The sequence below is a fragment of the Artemia franciscana genome, chromosome 6, assembly GCF_032884065.1.
Source record: "Artemia franciscana chromosome 6, ASM3288406v1, whole genome shotgun sequence".
Taxonomy (NCBI): Eukaryota; Metazoa; Arthropoda; class Branchiopoda; order Anostraca; family Artemiidae; genus Artemia; species Artemia franciscana.
This window is the reverse complement of record NC_088868.1, coordinates 251,229-274,420: the sequence shown is the minus strand read 5'-3', so window position 1 is coordinate 274,420 and position 23,192 is coordinate 251,229. Positions and strand designations below refer to the sequence as shown.

General features: G+C 36.3%; 1 protein-coding gene across 1 annotated transcript in view; it reads right to left on the bottom strand.

Moving 5' to 3' along the window:
• LOC136027878 (uncharacterized) overlaps nucleotides 1–23,192 on the bottom strand; it is a 93,056-nt gene that overhangs the window by 8,707 nt on the left and 61,157 nt on the right. Inside the window, exons 4-5 of the mRNA XM_065705294.1 lie at nucleotides 22,074–22,288; nucleotides 17,723–17,911 (exon numbers count right to left, since the gene is read on the bottom strand). Of these exons, the coding sequence (XP_065561366.1) occupies nucleotides 17,723–17,911; nucleotides 22,074–22,288 (404 nt within the window). The remainder of the gene's footprint in view (nucleotides 1–17,722; nucleotides 17,912–22,073; nucleotides 22,289–23,192) is intronic.

The following is a 23,192-nucleotide window of genomic DNA, read 5'->3' as shown; positions in this document are numbered from 1 at the left end:
TCTGAACATACCATTAATGAACTAGAGTAGTAATAGAAAACTCACTGAACCGATATCTTCTTCCAGAATCGGCTATGACAATGGGGCATTTATGTGGTAAGGTGAGGGGTAAGATCTTGCTACGAATTCCGTGTAGATAAAGCCTTTTGAAGCTATTGTAATTTTACAAGATGTGTTGGGGTCAGGGTTGTATGTGGAACCTTTCTCTTCTTGAACGAACATTTTGTGTACATAAGAAGCTCCACAAGACAGAATCGCGCTGATATCAGACATAATGAAGACTGATAAAGAAAGGAAAGAGGATGGAAAGAATAGTCGAAAAAAAGTAACAATAACTGTTTACAAGAAGAATAACCAAATAATGACAGCAAATTCACTACCAGGGTTACCATAAACTACTTTTTTCAAACTTGTTCAATTCACTTCCAGGAGACTTTCCTTTCAAATTCACTTTCCTTTGATATCAGACTGAAATCAAGACAGAATCACGCTGATATTTCTGATATCCTTCCTCTTCTTGAACAAACTTTTGGTGTGCAGGAGCTCCGCAAGACAGAATGACAATCGTGCTGTTTCTGATATCATATTACTCTCCTCTCTTCTAACAAAACATTTATAACAAAATATGGTACATGATACATAATATGGTACACATGATAGAAAATATGGTACATATGAAACAAACACAAAGTAGAAACAATATGGAATTTTTCCCCCCAAGACAGTGGAACTCAAGTCAGTGGATATTTCGGCCGTATGTCCAAAGGCCGTCGTCAGCACAACACCAGAATATATATATATATATATATATATATATATATATATATATATATATATATATATATATTGTTGTTGTGCTGAAGACAGCCCCGGGACATTGTGTCGAAATATCCACTGAATTGAATTACACTGTCTTGGAAAGAAAAATTCCCTATTGTTTCTACTTTGTTTTTGTTTGGTCGTCGCTATTTTATGGTACATATGGTACAAAATATAGTACATGGCTATGTATATTGGGCACATCTCGGGCATAATATGTTTCATCGAATCCTTCAGTGGTCATCCGTACTCTTGTCTTTCCAAGGTATGTTATTGGTTATGTACAGGGGCATGCAAATCGTGTGCAGAATGTGTATCCTTGGCTATAGTGAGATTTTATTCTTCTTCTCTCTTACAAGGTCCATCATTAGCTCTGGACACTATTTATGCATTCTATGCATCATTTGTTATATGCTACATCTTATATTCTACATCTGTTATATGTTATATTTTATATACGTGTTATATGTTATATTCTACATCTTTCTTCAAACTTTGATGCAGTTGATCCCCGTCTATATATATCCCCGTATAATCCCCGTCATATATGTGTTATATGTGTTTTATATTATATTCTACATCTTTCTTCAAAGTTTGATGCGGTTATCCCCGTCTATATATATCCCCGTATAATACCCGTCATATATATATGTTATATGTGTTTTATATTATGTTCTATATCTTTCTTCAAAGTTTGATGCATTTTATCCCTGTCTATATATGTCCCCGTATAATCCCCGTCATATATATGTGTTTTATGTTATATTCTACATCTTTTTTCAAAGTTTGATGCAGTTAATTCCCGTCTATATATATCCCCGTATAATCCCCGTCATATATATATATATATATATATATATATATATATATATATATATATATATATATATATATATATATATATATATGTGTGTGTGTGTGTGTGTGTGTGTGTGTTATATGTGTTCGATGTTATATTCTACATCTTTGATGCAGTTAATAGTTTTAGGTTTGATGCAGTTAATCCCCGTCGTCTTAGTATTAAAAATTTATTATTTTCTTTTTAGTGGTAAACAAAACAGTTTTTTATCCAATAACTGCTTCAAAACAAAAATTCAGTCTGCATAAAAGCCTTCCCTAGCTTGAGAGAATCTTTCCATGTAAAGTAGCCACGTTGATTAAACTGATAAGCCTACTGGTGGCTGAAGTCTGCTTTGTTTACTTTACCCAACGTTTTAAAGTACCTGTAAAGACAAGTATACAGTTAAAAAAAAAGGTAAAGAATACGGCATTAGACTTTACAGTTCGTACCGGCGGTGCTGATCTCCGTTTCTTGGCCCTTCAGCCAGGAAGTCCAATGGGGGGTTGGGGGCCAACCATACTCTGCTTTCGCACACTCTTCCTGTCTACCTTCCCCAGATTTCTCCAGGTAGCCATTAAGAGCTGGGTCGACTCTGGCTAAGCTTACAGAGTCACACCACTGACCCCCGTCTCAAACTGAACAATTGGGTATGCCGGGATTCGAACCCGCGTCCTCTCAGACAAAGGATCCTGAATCCAGCGCATCAATTCACTCGGCCAGTATACAGTTTACGGCAGGGTAAGAGAGAAAAGTTCGAAAAAGAAAAACGCTAGATCGTCGAGGCTATTTTTCTTTCCCCAACAAACGTCAATTTTCACTCTTAAATGTTTCCCATATTTTGATCAGACGCATAAGAACGTTATATCAAATATTAAGGTGAGGGCACAATGACAGCTAGACTCCTGAGAAATGACTTCGCAGCTTCTTAAATGTGCATATTTTTTGCATGATATTTTTCTTAAGTTTCAGTATCCTTATAAAAAATAATATAATAATAATTAGAGGAAAAGCAGCGACCAAAATTCTACGAAACGAGAGAAATGACGATTGTCATCTAATTCAGTGTAATCCGTTCATCCGTTCCAGTGTTCATCCGTTCCAACCTAGAATTTTCAGAGCCCTTAAGCAGCGTTCCTAGGCCTTTTTACCCAAGCGGAACCCCTAAAGACACCCTGAAAGAATTTTAAGTCTTAGCACAATACAATGCTGTTTGATAAAATGCTCTTTCGGCAAATCAAAATAACGAGTCTATTGAGCTTTTGGCCTAAAATTTCCTTCCAGGTAGCGTCTCTTGCAGTTAATGTTATTTTCATACTTTTTTTTCGTAACTACTTAAGGAACGTATCTGCGATTTTCAAACTCCTAAAATAATTGCCAAAAACTGTTTGCTAAACTGTTCTCAAAGGAATAGCCAACAGGGCGATGCGTGTTCAATCACGCTTTGAACACGTCATTTAGCATAAAGAACATGCTATATTATTTATTCTGGACTGCACCTAAGGTCAGTGTTTTCAATTTTCTATTCAAACGATCTGTAAACTCCGTGAATTTCGGTGAGGCATCCTTAGATGACTCTCGGTTCGAGAACTAATTACTAATTTTCTACCGAAAATAAGAACTTCGGGAGACGGATTTGGGAATCGGTAGATCTCCAAAAAATTGGTAGAAGTGGAAACACTGCCTTTGATTTTCAATAGCTTTCCTTTTTTCCAATCTTGTTAATAACCCACCATTAGCAAATGACGGACTATCTTTAGTCATTAGTAATATTTTCATGTGATTTAAATTTTTGAAAAAGAGAAACTGGTTGTATTCACGCACATGCCAAAGCTCTTCAGCGGACATTGACTTCCTGGAATTTCATCAGCGTAGCTGCTTGGTTATTTTTCGGCCAGCATGTGGCGCATTTGAAGCGTTTCATTCAAATTAAATAGAGAAAAACAAGTTTTGAATGGAAGAAAAGGATAAAATTAAAATTCGAATGAAGTCCGAACATTTCAAATTTAAATCCGGAGACACTTATCACAACAGGAAAATGATAACTAGCTTATACTAATTTTTACTTGGGGACCAAGGGGCATATCAAGGACAATTTTACGCAACAAAAACAAACAAGAGTCAAGAGCTCATATGGCACTTGTAACGAGGTCGGAAGAGCCAAGAGCTCATACGGTATGGAATCTAGCAAAATTCTAAGAATCAACAGATTGCTTTAAAAGGAAAATCAGAGGCTTAATTCCGGTCGGGATTTAAAATAAGAGCTCTTGAGTCACGAGGTCCTTCTAAATATCGAAATTTATTGAGATCCGATTACCCACTCGTAGGTTATAAATACCTAATTTTTTCTACTTTTTCCTCTCCCTTCAGCCCCCCCCCCAGATGGTCAAATCGGAGAAAACAACTTTATCAAGTCAATTTGTGCAGCTCCCTGACACGCCTACCAATTTTCGTCGTCCTAGCACGTCCAGAAGCACTAAACTCGCCAAAGCACTGAACCCCATCACCTAACTCCCCCAAAGAGAGCGGATCCAGTCCGGTTACGTCAATTGCGTATCTACGACATTTATAAGCGTTTTCCAAGATTTTCAGTTTCCCCCTCCAACTCCCCCCAATGTCAACAGATCGGGTCGGGATTTGAAAGAAAATCTCTGAGACTCGAGTTCCTTCTAATTATAAAATTTCATTAAGATCCGGTCACCCATTCTTAAGTTAAAAATACCTCAATTTTTCTAATTTTTCCAAATTAACAACCCCCAGCTCCCCCAAAGAGAACGGATCCGTACCAATTATGTCAATCTCGTATCTATAACTTGTACTTATCCTTCCCATCAAGTTTCATCCCGATCTCTCCACTCTAAGCGTTTTCCAAGATTTCCGGGTTCCAAGATTTCTGTTTTCCCCCTCCAACTCTCTATCTCCCTGGATCCGATTCGAATTGAAAATGGAGCATTTGAGACATAAGATTCTTACATATATCAAGTTTCATTAAGATCTGATCACCCATTCGTAAGATACCCCGATGTTCACGTTTTCCAAGAATTCCGGTTACCCCCTCCAACTCCCTTCAATGTCACCAGATCTGGTCGGGATTTAAAATTAAAGTTCTAAAGCACAAGATCCTTCTAGATATCAAATTTCATTAAGATCCGATCACCCATTCGTAAGTTACAAATACCTCATTTTTTTATTTTTTCCGAATTACTCCCCCCTCACCAACTCCACCAAAGAAAGCGGACCCGGTCCGGTTATGTCAGTCACCTATCTTCGACTTGTGCTTACTTTTTCTACCAAGTTTCATCCTGATCTCTCCCCTTTAAGCTTTTTCCAAGATTTCTGGTCCCCCCCCCCATAATGACACTGGATCCGGTCGGGATTTAAAATAAGAGATCTGAGTTTCGAGGCCATTCTAAATGTGAAATTTCATTAAGATACGATCACTCTTTCATAAGTTAAAAATACCTCATTTTATTCTAACTTTTTAGAATTAACCCTCCCCCCCCCCCAACTCCCCCAAAGAGAGCAGATCCGTTCCGGTTATGTCAATCGCGTATCTAGGACTTTTGCTTATTTTTCCCGCCAAGTTTCATCCCGATCTCTATGGACTAGGCGTTTTCCAAAATTGTAGGTCCCCCCCCCAACTTCCTCTTCACCGGATCCGGTCGGGATTTAAGATAAGATCTCTGAGATATGATATCAAATTTCAATAAGATCCGATCACTCCTTCGGAAGTTTAAAATACCTCATTTTTTTTAATTTTTCAGAATTAACCCTCCTCCCCCCAACTCCCCCGAAGAGAGCGGATAGGTTCCAGTTATGTCAATCATGTATCTAGGACTTATGATTATTTTTACCACCAAGTTTCATCCCGATCCCTCCACGCTAAGGTTTTCCAAGATTTTAGGTTCCCTCATCCAGCTCCCCCCAATGTCACCAGATCCGGTGGGGATTTAAAATAAGAGCTCTGAGACACTATATCCTTTCAAACATCAAATTTCATTTAGATCCGATCACTCCTTCGTAAGTTAAAAATACCTCATTATTTTTAATTTTTCAGAATTAACCCTCCCTCCCCCAACTCCCTAAAAGAGAGCGAATTCGTTCCGGTTATGTCAATCACGTATCTAGGACTTGTGCTTATTTTTCCCGCCAAGTTTCATCCCGATCCCTCCACTCTAAGTGTTTTCCAAGATTTTAGGTTCCCCCTCCAACTCCCCCCAATGTCACCAGATCTGGTCGGGATACGAGTGCCAAATTTCATCGTCCTAGCTTATCTGGAAGTGCCTAAAGTAGCAAAACCGGGACAGACAGACAGACCGACAGAATTTGCGATTGCTATATGTCACCTGGTTAATACCAAGTGCCATAAAAACAAAACCGAAAACTGATGCAAACGAAACATTCATAAAAAGATGAGAAAAACCACAACCGCTACACACACACACACACACGCACACGCAAAAAAAAGAAATTCGTAGAGTACTTGTTAAATATCCAGAAAACATTCAAGTTCCTGATCTTTTTAATGTGAGAAGAACCGGTTTGTCTGTCTGCATTCAGTTATAGTTAGCTTAGTCTCATTGAGAAAAACTACGATGCATGTATATTTTAACTAAATATTCAATATATAGTGGTGATTAGTTTGGGTATTTAATATAATGTGCTCTGGGCGGCCAGTTTTACATAATTTACTTCAGTAGTTTCCATAATTTTTTACTAAAGAATTATATTTTCATCATATTGTATATTTCATTTGAATTAACTTCGTGTTTTTTTTTTGGGGGGGGGGGATATTTACAAGAGCCATTCGTTGTTCCCCTTGAAAGAAATTTTTCAATGATGAAAATTCGCAACGTATATTTTGGGATATAGAAAATATTCAAGTGCCTTTGACCGACCAACTAAAGGCAATCTGAGTATTGTTCCAGGAAGGAAATACGACCTCAAGTACTGCGTGTATTTCCAAAATTTATGTGGTCTGTTCAACATTCAACAGGAAATATTTCCGATTTATAATGACCAGTGCTATAATTTTTTTTTATGAAATTCCTATGTTAGAGTCTGACCGATTGCTTGTCCAGTTTTTTCATTACTCCGGTAATTTTTGAGCCCCCTGTATTCCTACAAATCTAATGGGATAAAAAATACCTTTTAGTACTTGTATGATATACTCACTACCTAATATTCTTCTACTATGTTTCTCTGACGCTCAATCCTAATGAAATATACCAAAGTAAGGTAAAAATATAATACTTCAAAAACAAATTTGGGCTATGTATTTGCACAATAGGGGGCGGGGTAATGTATAGCGGGTCTGCATGCCTAATTTGTTATGTACAATTATTCTACATATTATATAGTAAGAATTACTTTCTAACTTCACACTGTCCAAATATTTTACCCCCACCCCGCCGATGTGCAAATATATAGCCCAAATTATATATTTTCCATCTATTCTGTCACTTCTCTTCGTCATGTCTCAGGCTAAGCTGAAAGAAACTAACGAAAAAAAAACGATTCTATAATGCGTCAACAAATGAATAACTTGAGCGGTAGTGGGCTTATCACATAAGTACCTACTTTTTTTCTAATTTTTGAACACCTGAAAAAAAATCCCTCCCCTAAGATAAATACATCTATAAACGTATATAGATACACACCCCTTCTTCCTTCACCTCTTCAGTACACTGTAGCTCTTTTCAAATTTTGCAAATGTCTTGAGAATCATTAACTTTTAGGTATTGAACAGTTTTCATTGTTAAGTCACTCTTTTCACATCTGCATCAAATTGATTTTGTCGAAAATAAGTCTTTTCAAAAAAAAATCTATGCAATTTGTTATCGTATTATTAGAAAAATCATTTATCTGAACTAGTACGACCGATGATCGAATCTTGACTAATCTGAGGATTAACATTGACACTGAAGTTCAGGTAGAGGGTTCATATTTTTATGCCACTGGCATGTCTAATTCTGGTCAAATTCTCAGACAATTAATTTAAGTGGTACACTTCAAGTCATTTTTAAAATTGTGGCGAAATGTATAATTAGTGGCTAGCCTGAGAATCCAGATTTCTCTTTCAGATTTTAACACAAGCGTTTCCATTCAGGAAATTTTATATATAGACCTTACACTACCTCTTACCTGTTACTTGAATACGATTAAAGACGCATTAGGTTTCAGAGTATAAGGTGTGAATCTGGCCGTATCTCGGGTGGGGGTGGGGTCAAACTTTTAACCCCCCCCACCGAAATTTTGTCTGATTCGTAAAAACGTAACAAAATGCATATAAACACTCGGTACTTGTGTACTATTCAGAACACACTCAATAAGTGAAGTTAGGTTCTTTCGTGAAACAAATTACGATGCAGGTACATTTTATGAGAATATCCAGTTTCATAGCCACAAAGACAAACTCAATTTAGTTTGCTACGCATAGAGATAGAAGATAGTATCTGAACATGGATTTTGAAATGAAGATTTCAGATTTGCCAAAGACTGAAAAAGAGGCAATTATATTTTTCCAGGATAAGGGGTTGTTGCCCACAACAAAACAGTGAGTCAATGGACACAACATGACTTTATACTCTTACGAGAAGGAACGCATAGTGATAGAAGATATCTAACCTAACATAATTTCACTTATTGAATGTATCAAGGAGGCACACTCGTGCCTCTTTAAAGAGGCGAACCACGACAATGTTAAGCGATCTTCGGTTCCAGTGGTCGCAGAGGGATGGGGAGGGATGCATTTCGTAGCCCGAGCTCCAACTAAGAAACCTGCCAAATTTCATCCCCCTCCGACTTTTCCTTCATGGGGAAAATCTGGCCGAAAGTTTCGACCCCCCAGCCCCACCCCCCTTTAACGTTGTCCGATCGGGCTGAAATTCACAAGTTAAGGTCCCCTAGGGCCCAGGAGCTTATCCGCGAAATTTCAGCTCGATCCGATAACTCCTTCCCTGTTTTCCAGAAACCACGCATAGCCACTTAATGTTCATGTTCTCCTTTTGTTTTTTTTTCGCCACGCCTACAGGTCACAGGCGACATCGGATCTGGGTGTACGAAGACTCATTCGACGCGGAATTCTCCGAGTAATTTTGCTTGAAAGTTTCGTCGGAAAATCTTAACCCCCGATTTTCTAGCTTAGAAAAACCCCATTTCCCCATAAGAGCCCATGTTAAGTTTTTTGTTGTTAAAAGTTACGAATTTCTACATTCAAGTACATCAAAATGATCAGCTCGACATGGTGAGACTGACTGAAAGCTTCAAAAAATTATGTCTTAATCCGTGAAATTTTTATTTGAGAAAAATGACAGAAACCCTTTTTTTTCTGCCACGCCTACAGGTCACAGCCGACATCGGATCTGGGTGTACAAAGACTCATTCGACGCGGAATTCTCCGAGTAATTTTCCTGGAAAGTTTCGGCGGAAAATCTTAACCCCCCGATTTTCTAGCTTAAAAATTAATTTTTTGAAATTCTTAAGTTATTTAAAAGTTATATTTATACACATGTAGGTATTTCGACTTCAAACATGCCCGGTTAGCTCAGTCGGTAGAGCGTGGGACTTTTAATCCTAAGGTCAAGGGTTCAAGTCCCTTATCGGGCGGTTTTTTTTCACAAAATATGAAAAAAACTTCGTTTTCTTAAAGAGTTAAAGAGGCTGCGTCCCAAAGTCGAACCTTAAAACGTACAGGAATTACGAGAGGGAGTCCTAATTCCTGTACGAGGAGTACAGGAATTATTAAATTACATCCACCATGGATTGTAGAAAAACGTACAGAAATAATATGAAAAAAACTTCGTTTTCTTAAAGAGTTAAAGAGGCTGCGTCCCAAAGTCGAACCTTAAAACGTACAGGAATTACGAGAGGCAGTCCTAATTCCTGTACGAGGAGTACAGGAATTATTAAATTACATCCACCATGGATTGTAGAAAAACGCACAGAAATAATATGAAAAAAACTTCGTTTTCTTAAAGAGTTAAAGAGGCTGCGTCCCAAAGTCGAACCTTAAAACGTACAGGAATTAGGAGAGGCAGTTAAAAGCCCAAACCCCCCGCTTTTAAAGACTCTTTTGTACAGGTTTTTTGTTTTGTTAATTAAAAGAGGGCCTTTCCGAAGCCAAGAGCGGGGGGTTAGGGGGGCGGCAGCCCCCCACAACAAAAAACCTGTACAAAAGAGTCTTTAAAAGTGGGGGGTTTGTGGGGCGGCAGCCCCCCAACTGCCTCTCCTAATTCCTGTACGTTTTAAGGTTCGACTTTGGGACGCAGCCTCTTTAACTCTTTAAGAAAACGAAGTTTTTTTCATATTATTCTGAACAATACACAAGTGCCAAACATTCTTCCTCACCCCTTTACAGAAAGATATAATGACTTTCCGAAAAATATTTCAATTGGTACTGTTATTCCGCTCCTACTTAAAACTGAGAAACAATCACATCTCGACTGAACAGTCATTTGTACTTTAAGTGACCCCAGTATACGCTTTGGAAATTGATTCAGCCTGAAGTTATCGGCAACTGGTAACTACAAAAGATTAATAAATCAACAACGGCTTAAAAGCTCAATTTCTGATTATTTTCCAATACTTTAAACTTTCCGTAACAGCTCTTTTTAACACAACTTTTTGGCAAAATCTACTCAACTTGTTTGACGTTGAATCCAAATATCCTCTTATATTCATCACAATTGCCAATTAAATATTTTTTAAAAGGCACATTTGAACGAATTTAAAAAAGAAAAAATCTTATTAGTGAAAGAAAAAAATTCAGGCATTAAAAAAATAATAAGAACAACTAACAAACAAAGCGTGTCACCTAGGGTAAATCAAAGACGCTATTTTACAAACAGTATACATTTTAGAGATCAGGGGTGTAATTTGATAGGGGGCGAGGGGGGGTCCACTGCCCCCTCCTGACCCCGGTCCCCCCGGCTGACATTTAGTTTCTTCAAAAAAAATCTTATAACAAAAGCTAAGAGCTCATATGGCACTTGTGACGAAGCAAGAAGAGCTAAGAGCCAAGAGATCTTATGGTATGAGCTCTAGCAAAATTCTACGAATCAATAGATTGATTTAAAAGGAAAATAAGAGGCTTAATGCCGGTCAGGATTTAAAATAAACCTCTGAGAAAAGTACATAACTTATTTTGGCGAAACATAACCAAATAAGTAAGGTAAAAACGGTTCAGACTAGTTTCTGAAGATTGCGTTCCAGGTGATAGGCTTTAAATCTAAGTTCATAATTTTTCACGCAGCTCGTTCCAACTAACCTCAGCCAAAACCTCCTTTCGTCACTTTTAAGCCATTTCATCATATTCCTTGTTTGTTTTTTTTTTTTGCTTTTTCATGATATTCGTTGTTTCATCTATTTTTTGCAGTTCAATTAAACTCAGATTCTGGCCCCTGGCACCTTTGGTTTTTTCTGACAATGATAATTACATCAGTTTTTTTTCTGGATGAATTAGGCACAGTATGTAATTTTAAAACTTTGTGACGAACAATTAAAGTCCTTTTGAGTAATTATAATTTCAATTATTAGGATGTACCTTCCGGCGAAACTGAACATAACAGAAGACTGTCTAACTAAACAGAAAAGTTGAGAATGGCATTTAATTTTTCAGGAATGTTATAGATGCCAAAAGTTTAATTATCGAGTAATTTGGATTACTTGGGTCATCTAAGAAGAAGATATTTTCATGTGTTTCTTTGCTTATCGAATTGAATACACATAAATACTTATGTATCACAAATACTTATGTAATACTTATGCATAAATACTTATCGATATTGAATACACATAAGATTTAAACATAAAGCATTCAGCATACAATACATGGCACTAGTCTTCACAAACTTTCCTCTTTTTGCAAAAGAGGGCGTTTAATTGACAAAGGAGTCAATTAAACGCTACACAAATTAACTCATAAAGAGAAGAAAAAATTAAGGAGGGCAAAAAATAGTGAACGGTTTATTCGAACAAGCTAAATGCTGATTCAGACTTCATAAAATACAACTCGCCGTTACAGAATTGAAACTGATCTTACAGATGGGGTTAACGGAATTCGAATATGAAGTGCTTTAGTAAATTTGGTATGAACTTGGCCAATACGGGTTCCAGTTAAATAAGAGGACAAATACCACACCTTATGAATTTAACAAGTTACAAGGTATGTTTACTTCGTCTTTTCTTTGTTAAAAATATTTTCTCAGAATACGAGATATGCCAAGACCTCCATTCCCCAATGTATAACGCATTTTGGAAAAAAAACAAAAGAACAACGAAATCTTCTAAATATAATAAAATAAAACTGATACAATAAAACTGATCTGATCAATCCATATAGCTTTATTAGTTAAGGGATGAGCTATTAGCACAAGTTCTAACATCTAATTGGCTTTCAAATTAATGCAGTCGATTTTTCTCATTCTTTTATTCTTTTTCCATATTTTGTTGCTAATTGAAAAAAACGAACATTCTAAATACCTTAAGTTATATATTACCTCTAAAACAAGCAATTTTTATCCAGCAACAGCAACAATCCAGCACCTGTAGGTGGCACCAAAAGGACAAGATACTAATTTTATGATTCATTAGCCTCAGATTAATCTATTCACCAAGCCATAAGTTGGCATTCCTTAGACTAACTTTTGGAGAAGGATTTAAACTTGCTTAGAAACTAGAAAAACTAACAATTTTCAACTAATACCCAATGTATTTTCAATCTAAAAGACAATGTACACGAAATTAAAAAAAAATAATTCAGCAGATGAATAGAACTAAATCTCAACTTTAGAATGATAACAAACTTGTTGTCTTTCGTTGATATATTAAAACCACAGGAAAGAAGAAAAACAACATACAAAAAATTACACAGGAAAAATAAACCATAAAGGAACCAAATAAGGTACTGATCCAACCAATCCGTGGAGCTGTATCAGTTTGAGGGTGGGCTATTAACACAAGTTCTACAATTAAATGGCACATACCGGCTTTCAAATTGTTACAGAGTTTATTTCTCATTTTTTTTATTCTTTTATCATATTTTGTTGCTTTTTAATAAATAAACTCAGTTCACTTCACATTCAGGCCAATAAGACCTTTGGCTTTTTCTGACAGGGATAATCAATTGAGTTTTTTTTCTGGATACAGCATGCAATTTTAAAAACTTTGCAACACACAATTCAGGTCTTTTTTGGGTAATTACAATTTCACTTTTTGGGTACACCTACAATTAGGCTATAGCACCGGCAAAACTGAACAATAAACGAGCCATAAATGGAAATCCATAAATTCCTAAACGTACCTGGGTAAAAGTTTTTTTTCTGACTTCCCAGATCGCTATAAATTTCCTTCTCTTTGTTTATTTATACAATCTCATACACATGAACAAAGCCTTATGCAAGGTGGAACGATTTACCCTGTTTAAGGAAATCGTGAAGGGCAAATTCGGCATATATCTGCTATAGCCAAGACCCTTAAGAAGCGGAGTTATATTAATCCTAATGAAATATATATAGAAGTATAATGAAAAAAAATTCTTTAGTAACAAAATTATGAAGACTACAATAGAGGATTATGATAATCAGGCCCACAGAACGCATTATATTAAGTGATTTCTAAACTAACCTAAACAAAATACCAACTAAAATATTTAATTAAAAAATAACTACAATGTAACGTATATACACTTTCTCACGCTCAGCTGAAAGAAACTACAGAAAGAAACCGGTTCTGTCATACCAAAAACTTGAGTGTGGTAGCTATAACAGACAAGTACCGAAAATTTTCTTCTTCTTTTATATTTATCAACATGAATATCCACGAATATACAGGAATGTTGGACTAATACAAAATTCTCTGCCAAAAGCCCACGTCCCGTCAGCATCTTTAGCTTAGATCCTTTTGTATATCACAAGGCACTTACGACGTCCAAAAAGAGTCGCCAGTCATATCTCATCAATGCAGCCGCCCATATATTTTTCCAGCTGAGTTGAAGTAGATGTTGAGGCTTTGTAGACTAGTTTGGTAGCTCACTCAGAGTGTGTTTTTGGGGTATTCTCTTTTTCTGGAGCCCCATGGCTGCCACGAAAGAACGATATTGGAAGTCAGGAATGAGAATCACGGGCGGAAGGAACTTCCATTTAATATATACTAGTTAATGTATGTTCAGATACTACAGTGAATGTACCACTGTTTTGACAACTTTTAAAACATCGAATTAAGTCATCCTCGAGAGCACTGCTCACTGCGTCACAGCACTGCGTCAGCTCAATACACTACTTCCAAGTTTGGAAAAATTTTCAATTTTACTAATGCGTTCTAGATATCAAAGTTGAGAATTTAAAGTGGCGAAACCCTATAGGCCAGTGTATTCTCCTGATGAGCCCTTGTGTTGGGTTGTTGCCTCTGAATTATTTGTCTTTATTATTTTTTCTATTGTTTGGTAAATGACGACTTATACTTATTGACGACATGACTGCCTGTCCATTGATTATTCTTTATGGTTGATTGTGTATGGCTATGTTGACCTATGTGATTGTATGGATGAGTAGGGTTAAGGCCTCATTCAAGTACTGGTCTATATTAATCACTAATTTAGGAAAACAGTCTTCCTTTTCTCCTTCTGTCTCTCTCTCTCTCTCTTTTTTTTTTTTTTCTTTTTTTTTTTTGTGTGTGTGTGTTTGTGCTGTTGCATTGGTGATTTCTCTTTTCATGATATATATATATATATATATATATATATATATATATATATATATATATATATATATATATATATATATATACTGATAAAACCAATGTGCTTTAATAGATTTGGCAAGGATTTGATCAACCCAGCTGCGGTAATACAAAACCCGGTATGTTACATTTCATTTAACACACGGTTGACTGAAAAAGAAGACTTTTCTAGATGTTTATCAAAATAAATCTCGATATAAAAAAAATCCAATTTATGGCTTAAGGTCAAATCTTTCTGAGAGTTAAAAATAGGATATAACCTCCTTTGATATCATGAAGTTTCTAATTATCTGAGAGCGCCAAATAAAATAGAAGAAAACGGATTGAACTGTTTAGAAGGGTCCCCGTGTAACTGAACCCTCGTCTAACTGAACCCCGTGCAACTCGACCCATTTGACTGAAACCTAGTGCAATTACCTACGCCCCTAAACCTAGTGCAGAAACCTAGTGCAGAAACCTACGTGCAATAGTTGCACGGTGGTTGCACTAAACCACCGTGAAACTCGACCCCCTTTTTTACAACCCCTATTCCAATCAACCACATTCAACTTAGGCCAGTTACAACTCAATTCTTATTCAACCATCATTCAACTCAGCCCTCGTGCAATTCAACACCCCTTTACATCAACTTCAATTTAACATACCTTACGATTAAACCCTTAGGCTAGGTTAAGTTGCTTAAAAGGGGGTTGAGTTAAATAGGGTTAAGTTATATGAGGATTGAATTGCGCGGGGTTGAGTTACGTTGCGGTTAAGTTAAATCGAGTTGAGTTGATTGGGTTGAGTTATATACGAGTTGAGCTAAAGACGGTTCAGTTGGCATATCTTTCTTATGCCCCATTCCCAAAAAGATTTTGCGACTGAATTTAAGTCAATGAGGATTTTTCATAGAAATTTTCATAAAATCATATTTTAGTTTTGTGTTTTGTTTTAAGTTTTTTTTTATATTTTCATCAGTTTATTCCCGACTGAGGACGGTCAAGCGGAGGTTTTGACCGAAATATTTCCATAATTTTCATTTTTTTTTTTTTTTTTTTTCACTCGCTGTTTACTGTCCTCGTTCTTCTTTTCTTTGCGATTTTGTGTTTTGTCAATTTTCGGTCATTCAGAAAATTCTATGAAAAAACTATTTGGTTAAAATTAGCGCCAGGTAAATCTTAGCATCAGTAAAATCTCAGTGTCAATGGGGCCTTAGTTTGGCAGGATGGATCACGTCTCCTGGGATTTACAAATAATGTCAGATAACATCATTTAAATGACCACTGCTGAGCCTATCTCCTAAATTATTTCATATTTGAAAGGCAAAATGGGTTTGTCCTTTTTGGCATTCATCCTTATTTGGAGGAAACATCATGGACATTTTTATTTAAAAGTTTGTCATGCATTGACGCCTTGACGGAGCCTAATGACTTACTAACCTATTTTCAACAGAAAATAAGAGCAAACTCGTCAAAACAGCCAACAAGCATTGAGGAGGCATACCACTGGGTTCTTGTCTGGCCATGGAACTCTAGCTTCTTTACATATATACAGATATACCTCATATTTAGTGCCAGAAAGTTTATTTAGGGCTTTCAAAATTAGTGCCAGAGAGTTTTGAAAAACTACGAAAGGCAATGAAAATTCGAGAACATTTCTGATGGAATCGTAAAAATCTAGACATATCGCAGTACCAGTTTGGAAGCATCCTTCTCTCGGTATGTAAATTGCTCGTCAACTCTCACAAAATTCCCAACTGGTGCCCAAATCGTAAAATGACGAATTTTGCAATGGTTCTTATATTTTCTTATGTTTACCATATAATTTCTCTATTTTTGCCCTTTTTGAAGTTATACCGCTTCCCCTCCAAAACAAAACGTTGCGTATGTTAAGAAAGGCAATGAGAAAACAACAAAAGACAATGAAAATTCGAGAACATTTATGGCAGAATTGTGAAAATCAAGAAATATCACAGTGCCGGGTTGATCGCATCCTTCTCTCGGTTTGTAAATTGCTCGTCAACTCCCCTGAAATTTCCAACTGGTGCCCAAATCGTAAAGTAACGAATTTTGCAATTGTTCTTGTATTTTCTTATGTTTACCATATAATTTCTATATTTTTGTGTTTTTTGAAGTTATACAGCTTCCCCTCCGAAACAGAACGTTGCGTATGTCAAGAATGCAATATATGGCTTTCTACCACTGGGTTCTTGTCTAGCCACGGAACTCGAGCTTCTTTACAAACATACAGATATACCTCAAGATTATCAATTATTTTTTTTTAGCAACTTTCTATTTTTAGGAAACTTGGTGGCAAAAAAATGGAAAATTTTGGATTATTGAATTTTTGCAACAAGCTGTCTGACACCCTCATTAGAGCTTCTTTGAAAATTAACAATCAGCAGCAAACAGAAAAACCTGTTAGAATGCTGTTCGGTGGAGAAGTGGGGCAAACCAGTCAAAACAGCGAAAAATAGTTGGATAAGACTCCAGGGTGTGCTCCTTTATAAACAAATGACTTACCGCAGTTTTGTTTGCACTAAAAATCTAATAGCCATGATTTACTGTCCTTTTTCTAGAATATAAGTTAGACAAATAAGCAAGAACTTAATCTTCGAAAGTTGCTTGAAAACCAAAGGAAATATGGCCTAGAAAACGCAATTTCTGCTGAATTCAGTTCTGTTTTCTGTGATAAAACAGAGCCTATATTACAAAATTAAAAAGTTCTAAATATATATGTCTTATTGATCGTGAAAATGCCTTTTCATTTTTTTTCTTCTTATTTAAGAATGATCTTTTTTTTTCTAAAAGACAAATTATTATTGCTACTACTACTAACAACTGACTGCAGCACCAAGCCACCTAAGGCCAACATAGCTACTCATGCTCCTCCTCCATCCCCATCTATTTAAAGCCTCCCTCTTTATACCATTCCAGGAAGTTCCCATTTTCCTTAAATCTGTCCTTAGGACATCCTCCTACCCCCAACCGCGGACGACCTGCTTTTCACTTAGCCCTGGGCGGTTGGCCGAAAAGGACAATCTTTGGCAATTTGTCATCCTTCATTTGTAGAATGTGCCCTAGCCATCTCAACCTTTCTCTCGTCTTAGCCTTAGAAATTGGTATTGAACAACAATTTTCATACAGTCTACTGTTTGAAATACGGTTAGTCAGTCAGGTACCTAAAACAACCTTTACGCAATTTCTCTGGACACATAAATCCTTATTTAAATCTAAAAAATTGATCGAAAACCCAGAAAATATACCAAAACCTTTAAAACCAAATTAAGATACTTGTGTGACAACCGTGGAACTAATTTTAAATGAAAAATAAATTATCAGAATATACCTGTCTTATGGATCGTGCAAATGCCTTTTCATTTAGATATCCTTTGCGATATACTCCAGCGTCAACTGTATCTTCTTCTTTATCAACAGGGTCTCTGCCCAATCGTTTTTTTCTCATCAATTTTGATCTTTCTAGTGTTGTTGAATATGTCTGTTGCTGGAGGTATTCGTCATGAGGGTAGTTGGACGGCTGAAATAATGTAAATATAAAAACCTGTTAGAGGTCGCACAGGAACAACCACTATAAACTGCAAAAAAAGGCCACTCTAGATTGAAATCTTCGGGGGGGGGGGGGGGTGAAATGTGCAAGAGCGCCAATAATCAACGAATTGACATGTTTATTTTTAAAAAAAAGAGTAAAAAAGAAAAAAAAAATGAAACGAGGGTACCAGAATAAATCTTGGGGGGCAGGGTCCCCCAGACCCCCCCGGATTAGCTTTTGCTGCAAAATAATCCAAGTTCTTTGAACTTGACTGGAAAAGTTAAATTCAAAAGAAGAAAGGAAAGAAGAAAAAATTATCAAGTTGCCATGGTATTACTTTGGCAACAAGTCAATACGGATTTAGTTTTATGAAAAGATTTTTTAGGTTCTTCTCCAAGTTGTTCCATTCCAGTCCCTCCACAAAAGAGTTCCCAGGCAAGGACAATGAAAACCCCAGCTTTTCAAGGAAAACCAAAGCTTGTTTTTCATAGTAATCAGCGAGCAGGACATATGGCCTCCAGGCAGCCATTAGGGCATACGGTGTAAAGTACGGTGGGCATCAAATATAAGAAATTTTGCTCCCTGGATCAATGTTAGGTTTATAATACGCGTAAGATTTATAATTTTATTTATACCTGAAAACCACAATTTTAAAAGATTTTTCTTTAAGATGTTTCAAAATCATAAATTTTTAAGACCAGCCTAATATTTTCGTAATTCTTGCCACGTTACTACTATTAACAACTCATCGCAGCACCAAGCCACCCGAGGCCCAAACAGCTACGCACACTCCACCTTCCTTCCCAATTCATTCAAATCCTCCCTTTTTAAACCCTCCCAGGAAATTACCCTTTCCTTTAAATCTTTCTTTATGACGTCCTCCCACCCCAGAAGAGAATGTCCTGCTTTCCGTTTAGCCCAAGACGGCTGGCCGAAAAGGACAATCTTCGGCAATATGTCATCCTTCATCCACACAACGTGCCCTAGCCTAGCCATCTCGACCTTTCTTTCATTATAGCCCAAGAAAGCGGGATTGAACCACATTTTTCATACAGCCTACTGTTTGAAATACGGTCAGTCAGCTGGGTACCCAGAAAAATCCGTAGGCAATTTCTCTGGAAAACATCTAGCAAATCTTCATCCGATTTTCGGAGCGCCACTGCTTCAGAGCCATATTTGACCGCTGTCATCACTGTAGCTTTTAATATTCTAATCTTGGTTTGCAGACTTATCTTCGCATTCTTCCAAACTTTTTTAACTGTGAAAAAAACACCCTGAGCCTTGGCTATTCTACTTTAAAACATCTTCATTGTTCCCACAATTTTTACTAGTAATACTACCAAGGTAAGTGAAGCTGCCCACCTGATCAATCTTTTCGTTACCCAGCGTCGCCTTTCCATCTTCATTTATTCCTAACCTTAGTGACTTAGTCTTCTTAACATTAATTTTCAAACATATTCTGGCACCCTCAACTTGCAAAACCTTTGAAAGTTGATTCATCATGCTCAAACATTCATCAAGGATGCTTAAATCACCAGCATGATCGAAGTATAGGAGGTTTTTTCCTCCCCATTTGATTCCGTGGTCTCTTATTGCCTTTCCTGTGCTCCTTAAGGCAGGACGGGCTCTCAAGGAATCTTCCTATACCTCCAATGTTAAACATTTGGAGTTTGCCCGACGTTCCTGAATTAGTGACAGATATAATTTTCAAACATATTTTGGTCAGGTTTTTATTTTGACAGATATAAAAAAATCTGGTGAATATTTTGATCTATATTTTGATATTTGATCTAATCAGGTCTTGAAGCCGACAATTATCTTTTCTATAATTGCAAAATAATTATAAAACCTGTTTCGGGTTTGCATTCAAACCCGGGTTTCTACACTTGACACTGTTGTTGTGGGGTATCAACAAATAGAGCAAAAGATATTCCATTCAACAATCAGAAACTTATTTCTATAATATATACTTGCTGACTGCAGTCCCTTCAAATACTTTACATATTTGTGTCCCGAAGTAAAAATTCCCCTCAAAAGACAAGATACAGTTGCAATCGGAGCGGGTGAGTAGACCAATGGACTGACCACTCGGATTGTTCTTGAGCGATTCAGTGAAGTATTAGTTAGTTGTAACTGGTTTAAACAGAGAATGGAGAATAAGTAGCGTGCAGACATCAAACTGCCGGTTAATAAATATATATACAAAATTATATTGTATAAATAATTACAAGAAGACATGCTAAGGATAACCTGCGCCTAATCGTAATTTTGAGTGAGAGATCCATTAAATTCAACCTTCTTATATTTATCTAGTTGAAGGGACGAAGAAAACTGACAACTTTGTCTTTGACCGAGTTGACGCCCCTGAAAAAGAATTGACTAGGGAGTAAAATGCTTGGACTTCGGCTAGGCCCTAAGACAAAGTCCATCAAAATGATCCACATAAAGAGGGATAAAACACAACCCTGCTTAACTCCTAATCTAATATAAAACCAGCTGCTAACTCTATTTCCTACCTTAACCACAGCAGTATTATTCTCTTACAATTTACAGTCTAGTCTCCCACCATCACAGGCCAAAGAGCCTTTGTGGGGTCTAATGCTTGTAATTTTTCTTTATTTTCTCTTAATAAATAGATTGATTGATTGATTACATATAACTAATCACTTTAATGTATTAATCTGGTATACCATACAAGGATAAGACTTTTGCTAAAGCTCTTCTATTAACAGAATCGAACGCTTGCTCATAATCTGTCAAACTGCGAATCAAAGGTGTTTGAAATTTCATTTTCAATTTTCTTTTCTTTTTCATTTTCCTCTATATCTTTCCCTGCACCTCTATCTCGGTTTAGCCATTCTCAACATGTTCTGCCCATCTCACTTTAACTCTTTTCTTATCACTAATTATGGCCACGTTCCTATCTTCAACTGGGACAAGTCCCGATTGACTACTCCCTCTCAATTAATTAACATACCAGTACAATATTTTACTAATATGTCGTCTAGCTGCATCTTCCAGATCCTCGGGAATTTTATCCAATGGCCTCCACTGCACACCTCCTTAGTTCATATTTTAATGGTTTGTCCACTTTCTTTACATTCCTTTGTTTTCACATGATCTATCACTCAGATAATTCTTGTACAAGCCCTTTCTCCTCTCAATTAAACATAAAGCTTTTTAACTAATGTTCCTAAATTTTTCGTCCACAAAAATTCAAACATTAGCAATCTGTAGATTTCCAAAGTCAACCAAAGGTACTGTCTGTTTTAGCTTATTTTAGGCTAATTCTTCACCCAGGTTCCTTTCTTAAGTTTGGTGCCCGCTAATACAACTAAACAAAAGACGGGGAATTGTCAGTTTAATATACATACACTGATATTTACTCTTTGAAGTTTTAATATTTTTATTATTTATTCAAGTAAAAAAGGAGAAAACATTCAAAATGTATTTTCTTTTAGTAAAGTGCAAATTATGTTCTGGTCTTGAGAAGGCATGGGGGTTGTCAGCCCAACTCTTGTTAATTTTTATTTGTTTGAGTTGAGTTACAATAAATAACCGAGTTGACTCTGTTATTTATTGCAATTTCTGTTCTCTTTCAGTTTCATTTATTTATTGATGGTTATTTGTGGTAATTCTACGCTTGTAAGATTATTTCACTTTATTTCTGCTCATTTTTGGCTTAACGGAGCTATTTACTTTTCTTTGAAAAACTTGTTTTGTGGAAAATTTTGTCAAAATTAATTTCAACAAAAGGCCGCAGAACTAAACCCATCCTCGAAGAAGTGGTGGCAACCCAGCAAAGTTAATCTTTGAAGATAGGGATGGCAACCCCCTGTGGAGCTAAAAAAAATCGATTTTATAGAGTGGCCTAGATTGCAGTATCAGCCACGGTTAAACTCTATAGACCAAGTTATTAGCTCCATGTAGGAGAACAACACTTTACCAACAGGAACACTATATGGGAAGGATTATTGGGGCCTTGTGTGCCTCCTTAAAACTAAAAATTCATACAACGGTGGAAAAGTTTCTTTTAAAATTTTGCAACGCCTGATTTTGATTTACAATCATATCAGGCTCCTTGGCTCTTAAGCTCCCCCAAGGAGAACACAAATGGTGCCTGTTCAATCACAAGAAAATTTGGTCCTACCTGATAAGATGCTTCTGGACTGGTGGGCCTAGCCATACCAGGCATATAAATAGGCTCTTCAATTGCACTCATTCTGGTACCTGGCCTTTGCAAGGTCATTGTGCCTGGGTATGGAAGAGCATAGTGAGGATAATTTGGAGGCGGTACCATTGGTCCAATCAAGGGAGGTGGCATTAGCATCATTGGCTGAGGGGTTTTACTCTTCTTTCCTCTCCCTGGTGAAAAAAATATACGTACAAACATTTATGAATCTTAAAAGATAGTAAATATACTAGCAATATTGCGGGGAAAGTCGAGAGGGGACTTCACCCTTCCTTTAATGTAAAAGATCGGTTCTTTGAAATTTTCTGCTTTTTGTCTCTTTTTCAGTCAATTCGCTTCTTTATTTTTTTGTAATTATTTTTGTCCTAATTTAAGTTCTACAAAATCTGCCATCTGATTCATCTTGTAAGAATAACGTTTAAAAAGACATTTTAAATGACATTTAAAAAGGCAATAAAGCCTGAAAAATTAAGTTTAAACATGCAAACACAATTTAACATGTACTTTAACAAAAAATATTAAGATACTAAATACAAAAACATGCCAGTTATTTAAAATCTGAAATTCTTATCATCTCTTAAATAGATTCCCCCATAATAAACAATATTGTCAAGGAAATTCATTGATTCTACTGTTAATAGTTGTAAGAGAAAAAATGTGTTATTTTTTTTTTTATAAGTTTTGCTTTCTGTAATGTCATTTAACATTTCACTGCAGTTTAGATTTTTGAAAAGTGACCATATTTTTTCCTTTGTTCTTTGGTAATTTCCTTCCCTTAGATTAAGTCAGAAAAAAAGTTTTTGGCGAATTAGCTGTATTTTCTGTGTTTTATTTCAGAAATTGTGAAATGACTAGTTGCTGCTGCTCAGTTCTAATCTTATTCAATTACTACTAAAAGTTCTTTATAAGATGAAGTGGAAAAAGGGAACACGCCTCGAAACAGGACGATTTTCCCTTTAAATTTTTATTAGCAATATCGTACCGGCAAGACCACAGTGAAACTAAAATTGTAATATTTTTTCTCCAAAATATTGTAACAAAAAAATATTTCGTTTATTTACTGACTTGGAACCCGTC